The sequence below is a fragment of the Ascaphus truei genome, chromosome 3 (assembly GCF_040206685.1).
Source record: "Ascaphus truei isolate aAscTru1 chromosome 3, aAscTru1.hap1, whole genome shotgun sequence".
In the NCBI taxonomy this organism is placed as follows: Eukaryota; Metazoa; Chordata; class Amphibia; order Anura; family Ascaphidae; genus Ascaphus; species Ascaphus truei.
Genome location: NC_134485.1, coordinates 151,147,548 through 151,166,086, shown reverse-complemented (window position 1 = coordinate 151,166,086; position 18,539 = coordinate 151,147,548). Strand labels below are relative to the sequence as shown.

The following is an 18,539-nucleotide window of genomic DNA, read 5'->3' as shown; positions in this document are numbered from 1 at the left end:
AAGAATATAACATATCTAAATATTAATATATAAACAAATGTCTATTAAAAAAAATATTTTCGAGACAGATAATAACTAAAAAGACAGTCTGATAATTGAAATAGATATAAACTATAGGGCATCCCCATGCATGTGCAAACCTGCATATTTTACACCTGCATGCAGCAAACGGCAACATTTGTGTTACTGCATAAATGCTCCCAGGTCTATATCTGCATTGAGACCAAGTGGAACCAGCATTTTCATTGTATGGATCCACCTGGTCTCCAACTTGGAGATGGCATTAATATTATTGCCTCCTCTCCAACTGACAAATACCTTATCTATTCCGATAAACTGAATGCCCGTAGGGTAACAATTATGTTGTTCACAGAAGTGTCTAGATAAGGTGTGTTGTAAGAATCCTTTTTGAATGTTTGTGATGTGCTTAGCAAAGCGTAACTTCAACTTTCTGGTAGTGCGCCCTATATATTGTTTGTTACATGGTCACTGCACGAGATAAGCGATATTAGATGAATCACAATTAATAAAATGTTTTATATTGTATTTCATTCCTGTATGAGATGATGAGAAACTCCTAACCTGTTTAGAACTATGGGGGTCTAATTTACACATTTTCACCTAAGGCTTTGTAGAAGCCTTTAGTTTCCAAGAATGTACCTGTGGAAGTGACTTTGTAGGAGGGTTTGAGGCAGCTAGGTGCCGCATGTTTTTTAAAAGTATCAGCTTTAGTGAATAACACCTTCGGAATCGTTGGAAGATTAGACTGCAAGATGGGATCTTTTATGACAAAGGACCAATATATTCTAATGACTTTTTTGATTTGTGAAGCTAATGGATTATATTGAGTGATGAAGGGGACATTAATCTTATTTTGCAAATTGTCAGAATATCCAACCTTTTTTCCATTATATTTTAATAGGTCTTTCTGATCAATATTTTTTATTTTAGAGTATGCTTGATCTAATGTAGTTTTCTTTATTTGTCAAGCATAAATTCAACTTGTTGTTCAAACACGCTGTTATTAGTGCAATTATGCTTAACCCTTCTCAATTCTCCTTGGGGGATATTGTCAAGCCAGATACTCAAATGGTTACTATAAATCCTTGCAAACACATATAAAAACATATAATGGATAACGATAATACAATTTAAACCCATGGAAACAAAAACAACATTGTAATATGACAATCAATGTCTGCCTCAATGTAGTTAAGACAACTTACCGGTTTATGGTAAGTTTTGGTACAGATATTACCATTTTCTATCTAAATAAGGTAAATAAATTCTATATTATTTGTGCTAAACTTAGAAGTGAAGTGAAGATTAAATGTGTTGAGATTAATATAATCAAAAAATGATAATAGTGTATTAGAATCACCCTTCCAAATAAAAAATATATCATCCAAAAAACGTGTCCATAGTACTAGGTTTGCGCCGAACTCATGCTGGGACCAGACGTTTTGATCTTCCCACATTCCCATAAGGAATGCATAGCTCGACGCAAACCTAATACAAATGGCAGTGCCCTTAATCTGTAAAAAATAATTCTTCATTAAACCGAAAGTAATTAAGTGTTAACGTGAATTTTATAAGAGAAATTAAAAAATCAATATGTGCTTTGGTGTACAAACCCTCTTTTTCCAAAAAATATTTTATTGCTAAACAACCATGTGCCTGATCAATAACCGTGTAAAGTAAAGTTACATTACATGTGACTAAATAATATTGATCCAACTAAGCAATATCTTGCAACATATTCAAAATGTGTTAAGTTTCTTGACCGACTTTTGCAAGAAAAAAAATCTAAATATGCTGACAAATTGGAAGTGATGGACTGGACACCAGAAATAATAATTTTATTAATAAATAATACCAGGAGGATTTAACAGATCTTTGTGTAACTTAGGTAAATAATAAAAAATGGGTAATGTAGGTTTTTTGATAAGTATAAACTCAAACTCCTCCTTAGTAATAAATTGCGTTTTAAGTCCCAAAACAAGGAGATTCTCAAGTTCATATAGGAAATCCTCTGTTGGATTATTACAGAGTCTATCTACAGTATACTGTATCTACAGTCTACTACAGATAAAGTTTCATACCGTGTCTAGCGTCTTACTGACCCTGCCGTGCGGCTGTCCTGCCACAATAAATATGTGTGTGTGTGTGTGTGTGTGTGTGTGTGTGTGTGTGTGTGTGTGTGTGTGTGTGTGTGTGTGTGTGTGTGTGTGTGTGTGTGTGTATACATTATATATATATATATATATAGATATATATATATATATATAGATATATATATATCTTATTTGAATAATGATGATGATGAGTGTGCAATTATGTTTGGTAAGGGCACTAAAATGTGTAACTTTATTATGATTTGTTAGTTAGTAGATAGGAAATGCAAATACTGCCAGGATTACAAAATATCTTTCAAGCTTTGTTCTTGAAGGTGAAAGCGAAGTGCATAGTCCTACAAATCAACTGTGATAAGGTGAAATTTACCTTTAAAAAAAATCTTTGTAAAATGAAAACACTATTTCCCCTTAATCTCCCCTAAAATGTTATTTACAAATTGCTGTCACTTTGTATTTTTTATATTGCTTATATACTTCATTGTGAATTCATCGTGCATATTTAAGAGAAACCGATCTGATGGCACTCCTGAAAATGACTAAAATATATATACAGTGTATATATATATATATATATATATATATATATTTTTTTTTTTTTTTTAACACTGCTTTATCAGTGCAACAAAGGAATTAAGGCAGCATTTCTTCCTTACACATGAGTGTCACGGGAGACGCACTTAATAAAACATTTATATTTTGTGGATCCCAATTGAGCAGAACAAGTTGAGCAAAATAAACTGAGATTTATTCCCTTGATAGGCAAACACACGACAACTGCAGAATACACTTAATAATTACACCTACTGGTATAGGAACTGGGGATAATGTTCAGAAAGGTGCAAAGCACCAGTCTTTTAAAATGTAGTCCTTGTCACGGTGACTTTATGGCAGGCTGTAATTTACACCAAAATATATATATATATATTATATATATATATATATATATATATATATATATATATATATATATAACTGGGTTGAACTGGGACGAGACTTAGATATGATAAAATATAATTTATTCCTTGATAAAGGTGAACACAACAGATATACAAATAACAGTTAAATATGGACACTTATTTAAAATGGAAATGATGAAACAGTCATATCTGGACTGGCAGTTCATACAGCAATCTTCATTTTCATCAAGACTCCCAAAGACATGAAAGACCTCTGGCATGAAGACATTGCATAGCGTTTCTCTCATCAATCAAGAAGGTATAGAACAGACATAGGATAAAGAGTTGACCACAGATTATATACCTTTTGTAACCCTATCCTTAACATTAAGTACAGGTGATTGGTTTTCAATTACCTCTAGCCACTCACTGACATGGGAACACATTTTGATCCATGCCCCCCTGCTAGTTGGCACATGCGCAGTAGCACTCTGGGGTCTCATTTCTGTATTCCCACATTTACATCAGGAATGCCAGCTAGTCTACCAAACGGAATATCTGGCAGGAAACCCTTTGTTGTAAGGTGTGAAATGGGACACTTATAGCCTGCTCTGGTTTGAGTCATCTCCGCCCTCCTATAAACAGTGTAGGTGATAAACTCCTTTGAACAGCACTTAATTTCTAGACATTGGGACGCTTCTCTGACCATCTGCTACCTGATGGCCAAGGAAATTTCCTCTGGTTTTTATCCATACCTTGGGAAACAGTATTAAAGATAAAATACAAACATATTAAAATATCCGGTTCCGTTGGGTCCAGCAGGTCCAAACTTCCCAGTTCTTAATGCCGGAACTGGGACACCATATGGTCCAATTTGCGACTTGCTACGACCTTCGGAACCGGAGTTACACAAATACACCTTAAACCGTTTCCTATTTTAATACAAAAAACTCAGCTGTAAATGAAATCACGGTTTTTCACTAAATCCCCATTGAAAACAACGGGCTTCGCCGCCATAGACTTTCAATGGCAAATAGCCGCCATTGGCGGCTATGGGAATCCGCCGCCATAGACTTTCAACGGGACGACGCCGCCGTTGAAGACAATGGGGGTTTTCCGCCATAGCCGGTCAATGGAGATTGGCGGCCATTGGAGTCTATGGGAAAAGTCCCGAACTTTCAAGGGGTCTATACGCCGTCGGGTTGGTCCAAGAGGGTCAAGGATGGTTCTGCAGCGATGCCGGAGCAGTGACTACAGGTACCCCAAACCCTGACCCTCCGGAACCGGAGTTATGGATTCCCAAATTTCAGCTTTTGACACTTAGCCGTTTTCTTGAGCTGTTTGTGCCGCCGCCATTGGAACCTATGGCGCGACCCGCTCTTCTCGGTTCAACCCTTATCGGGGGTCCAGGATTCAGGGACCCGGTTGTGGTCGAGTGGGGGGAGGTCTAGGAACTAGGGGCAGAAAGAATTTTATTTCTATGTGCTCTAGAACTGTTTATTCCCACGCCACTTGTCGTTGAACTTGGCTAATAAGTAATCAAAGCTCTCCTATTGAAAATGTACCCGCTTTGCGGTTTTGTGGTTTGGACGGCAGCCAACTCGTTCCTGGAAAGCTCTTTCGAGGATTCTCCATTGAAGTCAATGGGCCCATTGAATTACAATGGGAAACCGCCGCTCCTCCTCTCGGACGCCATCTGCTGGTCTTCTCAGGAAACAGGACCCAAACAGCAAGATTCGCCATTGAAACACATGGAGCCCAATGGCGGCCTATGGGACCCTGCAAAATGGTGCCTGAAAAGGCAGGGAAATTACACAAAGGGCTATAATCACTAAACAACTATTAACCCTTGTGCTCCCTGATGGATCCTAGTGTGTGTGTGATGCAGCCACTGATTAAACCAGATATTACAATAAAACAGGGGAACAGTGGCATACACATTTTCATGTCATAACAAGGGTTACATCACATTTCTGGACCTCAGCCCAGTTAACCCCTTGTCTCCCTGGTGAGGTTAGAGGGTGGCCAATTGGGGTGTAACCCCTTTAATCCCGGGCCAAATCCTCCCCATCGTCACAGTCCTTTTGCAAGGGCACAAATTGCCAGCCCCAATCCTTCTGTGAATGTGCAAAGTCTTTTCTGGTCCGTTGGGGTTAATCAAATAACCCCCAGCAATCACAGTGTCCTAACGCAGAGTTTTGTCCTTGGTTCCGATGTAATAAGACTCTTTGCGTTCCAGGAATGTGCTGCTGCTCTTCTCCGCTCACATGGTAGAATGAAAAACGAAAGACAATGGGGAATAGCCTGGGTGGGCTGTATATAGGGTTTGGAAGCCTATTGCCAACATACCCACCCAATCCCCCTCGTGGGAAAGTAATCATTCCCCAATCACCTACTTGCCCACAGTTTGGAGAGTGGGCACTAGGGATTTCCTGTTCACACAGAGCATGTGTTACAACGCCACCTTGCTACTTAGCATAGGTGCACTCCCCTCTCTACCTGGCCCCTCTCAGGGTGGAAGGGGGAAACTCAGGGTGTGAGTTAACACAGATAGTCACCAGGATTTCCTATTTAGCATCCATCTGGCCAATTCACCCCCCCCCCCCCTTACTCTGGGTCTTTTGATATGCAACTTCCAGAGAGACTTACAGGCGTGGACAATGCCTTTTACCTTTGAAGCTTGCATAGGCAAGTGACCCAGCTCATAGGTGTCAAAACATTTGGTTCTTGTATGCATTTTAATGACAAGAGAAAAAAAACCTCATCCTGCCTGTCTCTTAAAACCTGCAGCAAAAATACACTTTATTGATCATACCTGGTCCCCTTATTCCACAATTATATTTTCCATATGTGTGTGCTTGGGATGTACTATACTGCAAGCACATACAATCCTGCAAAATGGGGACAATAAGGGACAGAGGGAACAATAAGACATGTACAGTGCATGAAAAATTAACCCCTTCATCCCCAATACGAAATAGGGGTAACCAGCCGAGCACACTGCCTTTATTAATGCGCTGATTACCCCCATTTTCGCCACAATGAGCCTCTAAAGAAAGTAGTGCATATTATGTTTTATAGCATTTGTTATCATGCTAGTAGAATAAATACACAGAGAGGTGGATGTTGACAGACAACAAAAAGAAACCTATGTGCACTCTCTATTCACATAAGAGGGCTGGGTAAAATTCAATCCTAGGGTGTAACCCCTATATAGCCACTCACAAATATACTAAAATCTTTTATTAAACAACTATGCAAAAAAGGAACAATATACAATGGATAAAAAACAGGGACCTCCCGCACGGGTGGAGCAACCTATTATGTTGCCATAATTAGCTCCAGGGTTTCTGCCAGCGGAATTGAACGGTCAAGTAGGAGTCAGATTTTAGCTACATCGTAGTTCCCTTTGAGAAGCCCCTCGCACTTCAATTTTTACATGATGCTTTGCCTTTCAAAAACAAAGGGCACACACTAAAAGAGCTTTGGCTTATATGGAGCTTTCTCAGCCTTCTCCATGCTCTGATTGTCTGCAGCTGGTCCTCTGTCCCTCCAGCAGTGCAAAGGGGAGAAAAGGATCATCAGCAGCGCTCTTTAACCAGACTGCATTTAGGATACTATTCCCCCATCTTTGCTCTCTGTTTTGATATTAAACAGCCATTGTGTGTGTACGCCAGAGTGAGTCAAACAAATTAGCCATACATTGCTGTTACATCTAGCAGTGGAGTGAATAAATCCTAATAAAAGTCTTTATATTTATTCTACTAGGAAGGGTACAGAGATACTGCCGCTCACCTACATAAACAACATAAATGTTATATGAATAGGGTGCATACGGGAAATATATATGCACAGAGAGGTGGATGTTGACAGACAACAAAAAGAAACCTATGTGCACTCTCTATTCACATAAGAGGGCTGGGAAAAATTCAATCCTAGGGTGTAACCCCTATATAGCCACTCACAAATATACTAAAATCCTTTATTAAACAACTATGCAAAAAAGGAACAATATACAATGGATAAAGAAACAGGGACCTCCCGCACGGGTGGAGCAACCTATATGTCTAAATCTAACCACGTCTATGATTATCTCTTTGGTAGCAGATAGACAAGGGGGAAGGAAAAAGGTAAGGATGTGAAAACCGATCATAAGTATACATATGCACACACAATACCAGACATCAAAGACAGAGACATAGACCAGATAAGAATCGTGTAACTTATATCTTCCTTATATATAGGGTCTTAAAATCTCTAGCCTAGATCTAATTGTGGATACTGTATCAATAGTAGCCAATACGGTATATATAAGCACGATCCCCGTATCTGATATGCAGCTACAACCAGTGCCCCACTCGTCAATAAAGAGAAGGGCATTTAATTGTAAACCATATTCCCGTGGAGCTTAGTCCCAGGCTGTCCTATAGGTATCTATACATGAATCCCCTATAAATGAGGCTATATGTATTTAAGATGCCGTGTGGCATAAGAACAGAGGGATACGACCTGGTTTTGCTTTAGGGTTCGTGCTCTTTCAGTGCTGTTGCGGTATACTCCTTCTCCCTGCTCAACTCATGCGCACCCTGATGACGTCACGACTGTAACGTCACTAAAAACCGACGCACGTTTCACGCCTTCCAGGCGCTTTCTCAAGGTATAGGGAGTGGTATCCAGCCACTCCAAGAACATCTTATGCGTCTTGGCTGGGGGTGTGTTCTCCTAATCAGCCAATCGCGTAAGTACGGGGTGGCACATATCAAACAGTGTAACTCCGCTGGTGGATTGCACTATGTCAGAGCCTGTCATGATTGTGCCAATATTAAACTTGTTATGTTAACCCCTACCTTATATATAAAAGGACTGGGATCCGTCATTACCTTTGTGGTACTTGATACATTTAAAGCGGAAGTTTTTAACACCTAGATGTAATAATTTCATGTGCGTCTGTATCTACATAGCGGACAAACCACCCCATAAGTATGTGATAGTAAAGAGTCAGGGGTGTACATATTCATGTGAATACACCTGGCTCTCAATAGATACAGTCCATAATCGTTATTCATTGTAAATCTCACATAACCAGTGAGTATATTATATTAGAACCAATAATGATAATTGCCTAGTGAGATTCACATAGGTCAATAGATACCTAGCAGTAGGAGTATATATAGGGGGTTGTAGGAGTGTAGATCTTAAAGTGACCGCCTCTAAAAGTCAAAACGGACTCCAAGGAGTATATGACTCCACTATAAACCTGGATCCCCACCTAATAAAACCTATAAATGTGTAAGGTCAAAAACGGAGCTCTCTTGTTATATAATTACGTTCAATACTTTGATTGTAATAAAACCAGAGGGGGACATTAATATCTCATAATTTTCCTGTGCCTATATTCGGACTATAGGCACCTGATACATACTCAACCCACCTATGGTACTGTACATATGTACAGAGTGATATTATACAAATATAAAGATCAGATGTAATGCTATAGATCTGTAATACATTTGCATATGTAAGAAATGTGTTGTCCGTCTCTAATGGGGTAATGAGGGAGGGGGGGGGGGGGAGAGGTGGAGTAACCCCGCTCAGCCACTAGGATATGAGAGTAGGGACTGGAAAGGGTGCTATCAGGGATAAAGATATGTACTGAGAAACAAGGAAAGAATCCCACAAGATGCACTCACTGGGGGTAGAGCTCAAAATAAATAAATGTTATTAATGATAACAAGAAAAACAATCTAATTAAAACCTGATATCTTAGCGCAGGGGGGCGCAAACTTTTTTCCCTGCGCCCCCCTGCCGGCTGTCCCCTCACTCCCGCGCCCCCCCCAACCCCAACTTACCCGCGCTCCGGCGTAATAACGTCACGTTGCCATAGCAACGTGACGTCACATGACCTCGCAGCGTCATTTTGACGCCGCGTTGCCATGGCGACGCAGGGAGGAAGCCGCCGGAGCCACGGTAAGTTAGGTTTACAGAGGCCCTGCAGCTCCCCCGGCACTTAATTTAAGTGCCTTCGGGAAGCGCGCGGGGCCTCTGTAAACCCCGCGCCCCCCGTCGGCAGTGTCGCGCCCCCCTGGGGGTCGCGCCCCACAGTTTGCGCACCGCTGTCTTAGCGCATGTTTAGGCACAGCGGAGTGTGGAATGCTTGATATAAGTCTATGCCTAGGTATAAACACTGTTTGAGTGATCCAGGATAAGGACTAGTAGCTCGTTCATAGCCTGGTGGTGGTAATGATAGTGTAGAAGGTGACAAGTTTGTAGTCTATATATGTAGCTCCAAATATTGTCACAGTAACATAAGGTCATATATGGGGTGAATGCCCCAAGCACAATGTTCATGTACTGCTAACCCTAATTGCATTGCAGTGTTGCTGTGCAGATAGCGCCAAGTGTCTGCTCATAGAAGGGCGCTCTGTTCTGCTGCATGTGGGTATAGCCGGGTTAAACGATTGTCCCAGTTTAACCATGAGTGTTTAAACAGACAATTTTTAGCTAATTGCACTCCACTCTGTGAACCGGACTGACCACACTACTAACTAGTTGGTCGCGCTGATGACGTCACACAGGACGTCTCACCCAACACGTGTTTCGTTCCTGACTGGAACTTCTTCGGGGTGGGCGGGTCTATGCTCCCTGCAGCCTTTTATGTACTGTGGTTGTCATGGTAACCCAGTAGCGTCATCATGACAGAGTATGTAATGACAAGCAAAGGGGAAAAGGTGATCTAGGCAGGGAAACAAGGTTAAAAAAACGGGTCCTTTTAACCCATGAAGACAGGTTAAAAAACATACGAGTTGAAAGCTTATGAAGAGATACTGTCAAGGGCAAATTAATAAGCACATAAGTTGTAATTGAGTGTCTTTGAGTGTGCTGAATGGTAGACTGTATTCAATAAAACAATAATCCCACAGGAGAGATTGTGTGGCAGACTCTTATTTCAAAAGAGAGGGGGGGAGGAGGATAGAGGACTACAGAAAGGGGGTGTATACAAAACCCTGGGGGGTTGAATGAGGGTTTTGTATACACCCCCTTTCTGTAGTCCTCTATCCTCCCCCCCCCCCTCCTCTCTTTTGAAATAAGATTGATATTCGTGGTTAAATGGTACAGGTGTTTTACCCTTGGCACTACTTGTTATGTACCATGAGTTATGGGGAGTGAATGACTCACTACCTCTGACTTTAGAAGGTTGATAAACGACCACTACTGTTTGTCTGTTTAAACACTCATGGTTAAACTGGGACAATCGTTTAACCCGGCTATACCCACATGCAGCAGAACAGAGTACCCTTCTCTGAGCAGACACTTGGCGCTATCTGCACAGCAACACTGCAATGCAATTAGGGTTAGCAGTTCATGAACATTGTGCTTGGGGCATTCACCCCATATATGTTACTGTGACAATATTTGGAGCTACATATATAGACTACCAACTTGTCACCTTCTATACTATCATTACCACCACCATGCTATGAACGAGCTACTAGTCCTTATCCTGGATCACTCATACAGTGTTTATACTCAGGGCTGTGTGGGTTTTCCCCACGTAGCGCATGCCACATCTGCATGTAATCAAATAGACGACTCCAACTGTATTACAGTTGATGCAGCTCTTGATAGTATGTGGTTTGGGAATTCTAGGATCGGGAATTTCTTTGGTGACTTTCATAGAGGGACATGCCCGACATCTGCCACAGGGATAGGACCCCATAGTTTTCCAGTCACCTAACCATGTCCTAGTTGGTTTAGCCAAAAAATGACTGTGGACATTTGTGTGATAGACAGCATGTGAACACAACAGATGAAAAAACTATAAGGTATATCGGTACGTTCAATAACCAGTGGGGTGATATACGTAATATCTTTAGTAAACATTGGCACATCTTACGGAGTGACCCCGATTTAGAGAAGGTTCTGAGAGAGACACCTACCATGACCTGTAGACGGGCCAGAAACTTAAGAGACAGACTGGTCCACAGTCATTTTTTGGCTAAACCAACTACTAAATACTGCTAGGTATCTATTGACCTATGTGAATCTCACTAGGCAATTATCATTATTGGTTCTAATATAATATACTCACTGGTTATGTGAGATTTACAATGAATAACGATTATGGACTGTATCTATTGAGAGCCAGGTGTATTCACATGAATATGTACACCCCTGACTCTTTACTATCACATACTTATGTTGTGGTTTGTCCGCTATGTACATACAGACTCACATGAAATTATTACATCTAGGTGTTAAAAACTTCTGCTTTAAATGTATCGAGTATCACAAAGGTAATGACGATTCCCAGTCCTTTTATATATAAGGTAGGGGTTAACATAACAAGTTTAATATTGGCACAATCATGACAGGCTCTGACATAGTGAAATCCACCAGCGGAGTTACACTGTTTGATTTGTGCCACCCCGTACTTACGCGATTGGCTGATTAGGAGAACACACCCCCAGCCAAGACGCATAAGATGTCCTTGGAGTGGCTGGATACCACTCCCTATACCTTGAGAAAGCGCCTGGAAGGCGTGAAACGTGCGTCGGTTTTTAGTGACATTACAGTCGTGACGTCATCAGGTTGCGCATGAATTGAGCAGGGAGAAGGAGTATACCGCAACAGCACTGAAAGAGCACGAACCCTAAAGCAAAACCAGGTCGTATTCCTCTGTTCTTATGCCACACGGCATCTTAAATACATATACCCTCATTTATAGGGGATTCATGTATAGATACCCATAGGACAGCCTGGGACTAAGCTCCACGGGAATATGGTTTACAATTAAATGCCCTTCTCTTTATTGACGAGTGGGGCACTGGTTGTAGCTGCATATCAGATACGGGGATCGTGCTTATATATACTGTATTGGCTACTATTGATACAGTATCCACAATTAGACCTAGGCTAGAGATTTTAAGACCCTATATATAAGGAAGATATAAGTTACACGATTCTTACCTGGTCTATGTCTCTGTCTTTGATGTCTGGTATTGTGTGTGAATATGTATACCTATGATCGGTTTTCACATCCTTACCTTTTTCCTTCCCCCTTGTCTATCTGCTACCAAAGAGATAATCATAGACATGGTTAGATTTAGACTTATAGGTTGCTCCACCCGTGCGGGAGGTCCCTGTTTTTTATCCATTGTATATTGTTCCTTTTTTGCATAATTGTTTAATAAAGGATTTTAGTATATTTGTGAGTGGCTATATAGAGGTTACACCCTAGGATTGAATTTTTCCCAGCCCTCTTATGTGAATAGTGAGTGCACATAGGTTTCTTTTTGTTGTCTGTCAACATCCACCTCTCTGTGCATATATATTTCCCGTATGCACCCTATTCATATAACATTTATGTTGTTTATGTAGGTGAGCGGCAGTATCTCTGTACCCTTCCTAGTAGAATAAATATAAAGACTTTTATTAGGATTTATTCACTCCACTGCTAGATGTAACAGCAATGTATGGCTAATTTGTTTGACTCACTCTGGCGTACACACACAATGGCTGTTTAATATCAAAACAGAGAGCAAAGATGGGGGAATAGTATCCTAAATGCAGTCTGGTTAAAGAGCGCTGCTGATGATCCTTTTCTCCCCTTTGCACTGCTGGAGGGACAGAGGACCAGCTGCAGACAATCAGAGCATGGAGAAGGCTGAGAAAGCTCCGTATAAGTGTAACGGGTTTTCCCCCACCCTATCACAGAGTGTACTGCAATGGCGGAGAAACATATACGAAACCAGAATGATTTAGATAGGCGCTAAATAAAAGTGCAGTGGTATAATGATAGATTCACACAGGAAAAAATATATAAGTAACTTAAACGATGTCTCAACCTTCCTGTGGGGGATATGTACAGATCCCCCTCAAATGGAATAGATACAGGTGGTTGGAAGGGAGCCACAGTCGCAGGAACATCCAAAAAATAAAAGGAAATACAATAGTGCAATATGTTGTGATAAAGCGAATTTTGAGATGTCTTGGCTCTATAGAGTGTCTACTTACAATAAGTAGGTGTATAAAAAGCGTATTGCAAAGTAAGGTGGTGTGTAGCAGGCTGCAGAGACAGGATCCTCGCGAGTTTGAGGTGAAGGAGATCTCACTCAGGTACACATGCCACAGGAAAAGATACAGAAAAGACCATAGTACAGATCGGACAAAATCAATTTGTATTAAAAGCAGGGTAAAAGTTGTACTTACAATAAGTACATAAACAATGTACACGTAGCGTTTACTTTAGAGGTGAAACCGGCGTCTATGTGGGTAGCCTCTAGCTGCTGCAACTCCCAGTCCTCCTCGTCGGATCGCGATGACTGGCGTCTGACGTCACTACCGGCGCAAGGGTGACGGCTTCCGATCCGGAACACAGAGGTTGGCAGACAGCAGGGGGACCGCAGACTAGGCACCTTCTCCTTCTGGGCAGCTGTGCAGGCTGCAGGAATAGGCTCAACGCGTTTCGCTGTGTTACACCACAGCTTCCTCAGGAGCAAGTGAATACCCCTAGTGGGTGTGCAGTTTATATACCAGAGACAATTACTCAATAAAAGCTTGATTTTACATAGGTCCTCCTCTTAAAGGTACATGACTCTATGGTCCAAAAACGACGCAATTACACTAAAACTTTAATATTACATATCACAAAAAAATATAAGGTGCATAAAAGATGCTAATAGATATTAAAATGTTTATAATGTTTATAAAAAATGTTTATAATGTTTATAAAAAATGCCCTATACATCAATAAAACTATGCAGACTATATAGCTCAGCATGGTGGCGGAGAGATAAAAAAGGGGGAGAGAAATAAAATATGATCAGTGACATAGATAGTAGCGTATTCTTATGTTCATAAGATCTCAAAGGCTTGAGATCAAGGGGGGGGGGAGGGAAGGGGGACAGGAGAGAGATCTGTGGTAATGGGGATAAAGGAAGGAGTAGGTAGGGTATACAAGTGGGTACAGCAGAGATATTAGGACTATTGGACAGATGTTAGTTGATTAAGAATGGTATTATTTCAAAGTCTGCATTCAGACCGTGTGGTATTAAGGTGTTTAATTTGTGAATCCAAAACATTTCACGTTTACTTAAGTCAATATCTCTGCTGCGACCTCTCCAATGCTGTAACACATTTTCTATACCCGTAAATTTTAAACCTTTAGTGCTCGAATTATGAAACAGTGCAAAATGTTTGGCAACACTGTGGGTTAAAACTCCTCTACGAATGTTGCTCAAATGCTCTAAAATGCGTGTTTTTATTGCTCGTTTATTGCTCGTTTTGTTTTGCCCACGTATTGGAGTCCACATGGACATTCCAATAGATAAATTACATATTCCGTGTGGCAGTTCATGTACTGTTTAATCTTAAAGGTTTCCTTCCGATTATTCCCCATAAATTCTCTTTTGTCTGTCTGTTTATATTCGCATGCTTTGCATATTGAGCATCCAAAAAAGCCCTCAAGTTTTTGAAGCCAACCTGTTTTTTTAGGGCCATCAGTTTTCCTTATGGCGCTTGGTGCAATGATGTTTTTAAGATTTTGCGCTTTTTTAAATATTATTTTTGGGTGCTCCGGAATAATATCTTTTAGTATTTCGTCATTTTGCAAAATATGCCAGATGTTCTTTGATTCTATATTAAAGGAAGTTAGAAAAGCAGTATCAAAAGAATTATTTTCAATAGCAGGTGTAAACATATACGGTTACCATAGGTGTGGTGCATTACCTGTTGGCTCACAGGTGGGCTGAGCTTTCGCCATAGGGAAACCTGGGGCAATATACTAGCATACTCAATTACAATGATGCAGCGCCTCCACCTGCGATGGCTCCCGCCAGAGGGGGAGTGGTTCCTCGCAGGACAATACCCAATAACCACATACAACTGATTGGATAAGAACTAATATCTTTACTAACGTGCCTAGAAACATGCAATTGCAACCGATAACAACAGGTGTCACTCTCTAAGGGCAACCTGACTCGACGTCTCCCCGATGCTAACGATAACGGGCACCAAGGAGGGTGTCCACACTTTATGCGTCACGGCAGACGCTACCACCTATGCGTCACAGCGGACGATACCATCCCAACACAATGATCCCACCCCCAAGTCCAGTGAATCCCACCCAAAGTCTCGCACTCCCAATTCGTAGACCAGCGTGTGTGTATATGTGTGTGACTGCGCAGCCACTATGTCTGATGATAGGCCTTGTTGGTGCACGTGAGGTGGTGAGTTACCTGCCCGGGCTCCAGCCACGGGTACCGCTATACCACTGGGTTGGGATCGGCGGGGTGTCCTCCGAAGCTGGGGTGAATTCCGGCGTGGATAATATCACCGCTTCTCCACACCGTCTGTACCTTGACAAGAACCGGGCTGAGATCCACAGGCCGCAGTCAATCCTTGCTTGGCCTCCGCAAAGGTAGTCTAGCTCGCTCTCAGCAAACAATCCGTACGCTTGTTCCCTACTAGATAAGGGGGCAGGGTCCCTACATAGGGCCGGTCCCTACTACACTCCGCTAGGATGACTCAGGGCTGTACTGGGGCCTAGGGGAGTACTGGCATAGTGCCGAGAGTCACTGACTCCAGCACCCTACCTCCTTCCCCTAGCTGCTCCTGTCACCAACTGCCTAACGTGGCCTCAGCGCGCGAAAATGTATCTCTATGGTGCAAACAGAGCTCCTGCAGCCCTATTGGCTCCCTGGCGTCATGGGGCCATTCCAGAGGCTCATGGGACCTATAGTCCCCTTACAGAGCTCTCCTCCCATTGGTGGCCTTTCGCGCGCTTGTCCTGCGCATTGGCGCGACCTTCCCGGCCTTCTCCGCACCAAAATGTCTTCTGCGCATGCGTGCGCAAGTCCCAATGGCGGCGCCCTGCACCGGGACCCGACATCAGCCTGGCAACGCGTCCCTGACAACCGGCCGCCTGCCAGAGAGTCACGCTATCCCCGCGTACCCTCCCGCATCTCCCCACGAACGGCTATTCTGCCCTGCTGCCGCGGTGAGTGTCGCGAGGGGGGGGAACAGCGCCACAGCGGGGGACCTGGCTACATAAGCAAAAGCTCTTTTAGTGTGTGCCCTTTGTTTTTGAAAGGCAAAGCATCATGTAAGAATTGAAGTGCGCTGGGGCTTCTCAAAGGGAACTACGATGTAGCTAAAATCTGACTCCTACTTGACCGTTCAATTCCGCTGGCAGAAACCCTGGAGCTAATTATGGCAACCAAGAATCATAAGAGGGAATTTTGATATAGTCCCTTAAGTTTGGTGATAATTGTGTTAGGTGGGAATAAAATGTTTAGCACTGAAATGGTCTTGTAGAATTTACTCAGATTGAGTACATATACCTTAAAAAGGTTCTTGAAGAAACCAAACCTTGGCAGACATTAAAGTTCTAGTAGCCGTGTTGGTCCTGGTCAGTGTAGGTTGTGATACCTTTTAGCAAACCAACATTAGAGGTCTTCGTAAATGAAAGCTTTTCAAACCTCAAAGTGTACACTTGAAGAAAGAAACCTATGAAGTTTCAAAAGCTTTTTCATTTTATCTATGAAGAACTCGAATGTTGGTCTGCTATAAGGTATCATTACAATTGAATCTGCCGACACCATGTATAAACCAACGCATTATTAAACACACTATATTTTTTGTTGCCTCTGAAATATTTAATGTTGTATATGCAAGCACTTAAAGCATGTCTCTTAAAATTACAGATCTTATAATAATGTGATACTAGTAGTAGCTTACTTAATTAATAAATTGCTACGGTAACTGCAACTATCACGGGTGATTTACAAGTAAAAACAGTTATTGCTACAGTGTTGTAACGTGATGCATGGGTTTTTATTAATGCTTCTAAAATACGTAATATGTTTGTTGTATTTCCTCTCCTTTAATTATTCAGTTATTTATTTACACATTTGTACTGTTTTACATATACTATTTTATTTAACAAAACAAAAAAGCAAGATATTGATAATTACAAACTTCTGGAATTCCTCAATAGATATTGTTAAATTGTATTGTTGAAGATAGTTCTTACTGCACTAAATTTCCATTTGAAACACACAGATATTTTCCCATGATTAAATAGCTTTACATTTTCTTGGAAGCCCTTTTCAGTAGATTAGATTAGAAGATAGTAGTCCATGGATACACAATCAAAGTACCTTTGGTTATGAAATGTATCAAACGAATATTATATGACCAGTATAATAGTTACATGACAGTTAAAAAGGACATAAAAAGCAAAGTCATCACTCCTGATAATTGCTGTACTGCTTTAAACTTTAAATAAGTAATTCATCAGGGTGTCCTTTAATAAAAAATAAAAAAAATAATAATTATATATAGCAAATGGAAATATTACTGTATGCTCCTTTGCATGTCTTAGACAGGTCTGCAACCCTGCCTTTCAATATATATATATATATATATATTAGTGTTCGACAAACCTATAAATTTGCTCGCCCCGGGCGAGTGGATTTAACCCCCGGGCGAGTAAATATTGGCCCAAGCAGCACACGTTTGGTACTAGGTGGCGAGTAGATTTTTTTGTGTGGCGAGTAGATTTTTTGGTGATTTGTCAACCACTGTGTGTGTATGTATATATATATATATATATATATATATATATATATATATATATATATATATATAGTGTATAGACATACACATACATGCACAAAGACACATCTTTGGCACTTATTTAATTCCTCATCAGTGACCACACATGCTGTGCCTTTTTTAAAGAACTAGTTATGTGCATAAAATATGTGTGAATATTGCAGGTAATTTTTTTTCCTTTTATGTAGATATTTGCTCTCCAGCTTCTTTCCTACTTGTGCATTCAGTATGCTTTGCCCAAGTCTCTCAGCATGGCTCGCTTGGGTATTAATGTCATGGGAACACTGCTCTCAGGTAAGAACTCTGCATGTTGTATAATGCTCAGTATAAACATCTTGTCTATTGAGATACAGTTTACTAAACTGCGCCACTCGGACTGAATGTGTTATGACTACTCCAAATATTTGTCCCAAATTACATTTGTATTTTTGAATAGAGCTGTACACAATTATACTATGTGGTAAGGAGTGCAGTAGAATAGGATACTTGGATGCTATTTCTGATGGTCTCTCTGCAATTGTGAGCAAAGTCCTTTTGAATTGCAGCTTTTTTAATGCTGTCATGAACATCTATGCCGTAAAGAGCTAGCTTATCATAAAAATATCATAATTCACCTTTAAACATGATTTGTGGCACTGACTTAAATTATTGTGCATCAATTTACATCAATTCAAAATATGAATTCTTGAATTTTGCATTTTACTGTAATTAATTTATTACAATGAATTTCAATATTTGTTGATAACAATGTTCTAACAATTTATGTCTCAAAATTGTTACATAGAAGTGTGAGAAACCGGTGCTTCAGACATGAACAAGTCTCTTAGAGTATAAGGAATCTTCGCTAGGACCACTCCAATATAAACTGTATATAATATAAATTCCCTAATAG

General features: G+C 40.9%; 1 protein-coding gene across 4 annotated transcripts in view; it reads left to right on the top strand.

The window, feature by feature from the left end:
• INTS2 (integrator complex subunit 2) overlaps positions 1 to 18,539 on the top strand; it is a 337,549-nt gene that overhangs the window by 288,790 nt on the left and 30,220 nt on the right. For all 4 annotated transcript variants that reach the window (XM_075589643.1, XM_075589642.1, XM_075589646.1 and 1 more), the window contains one exon: positions 17,836 to 17,941. In XM_075589643.1, coding sequence (XP_075445758.1) covers positions 17,836 to 17,941 — 106 coding nt within the window. The remainder of the gene's footprint in view (positions 1 to 17,835; positions 17,942 to 18,539) is intronic.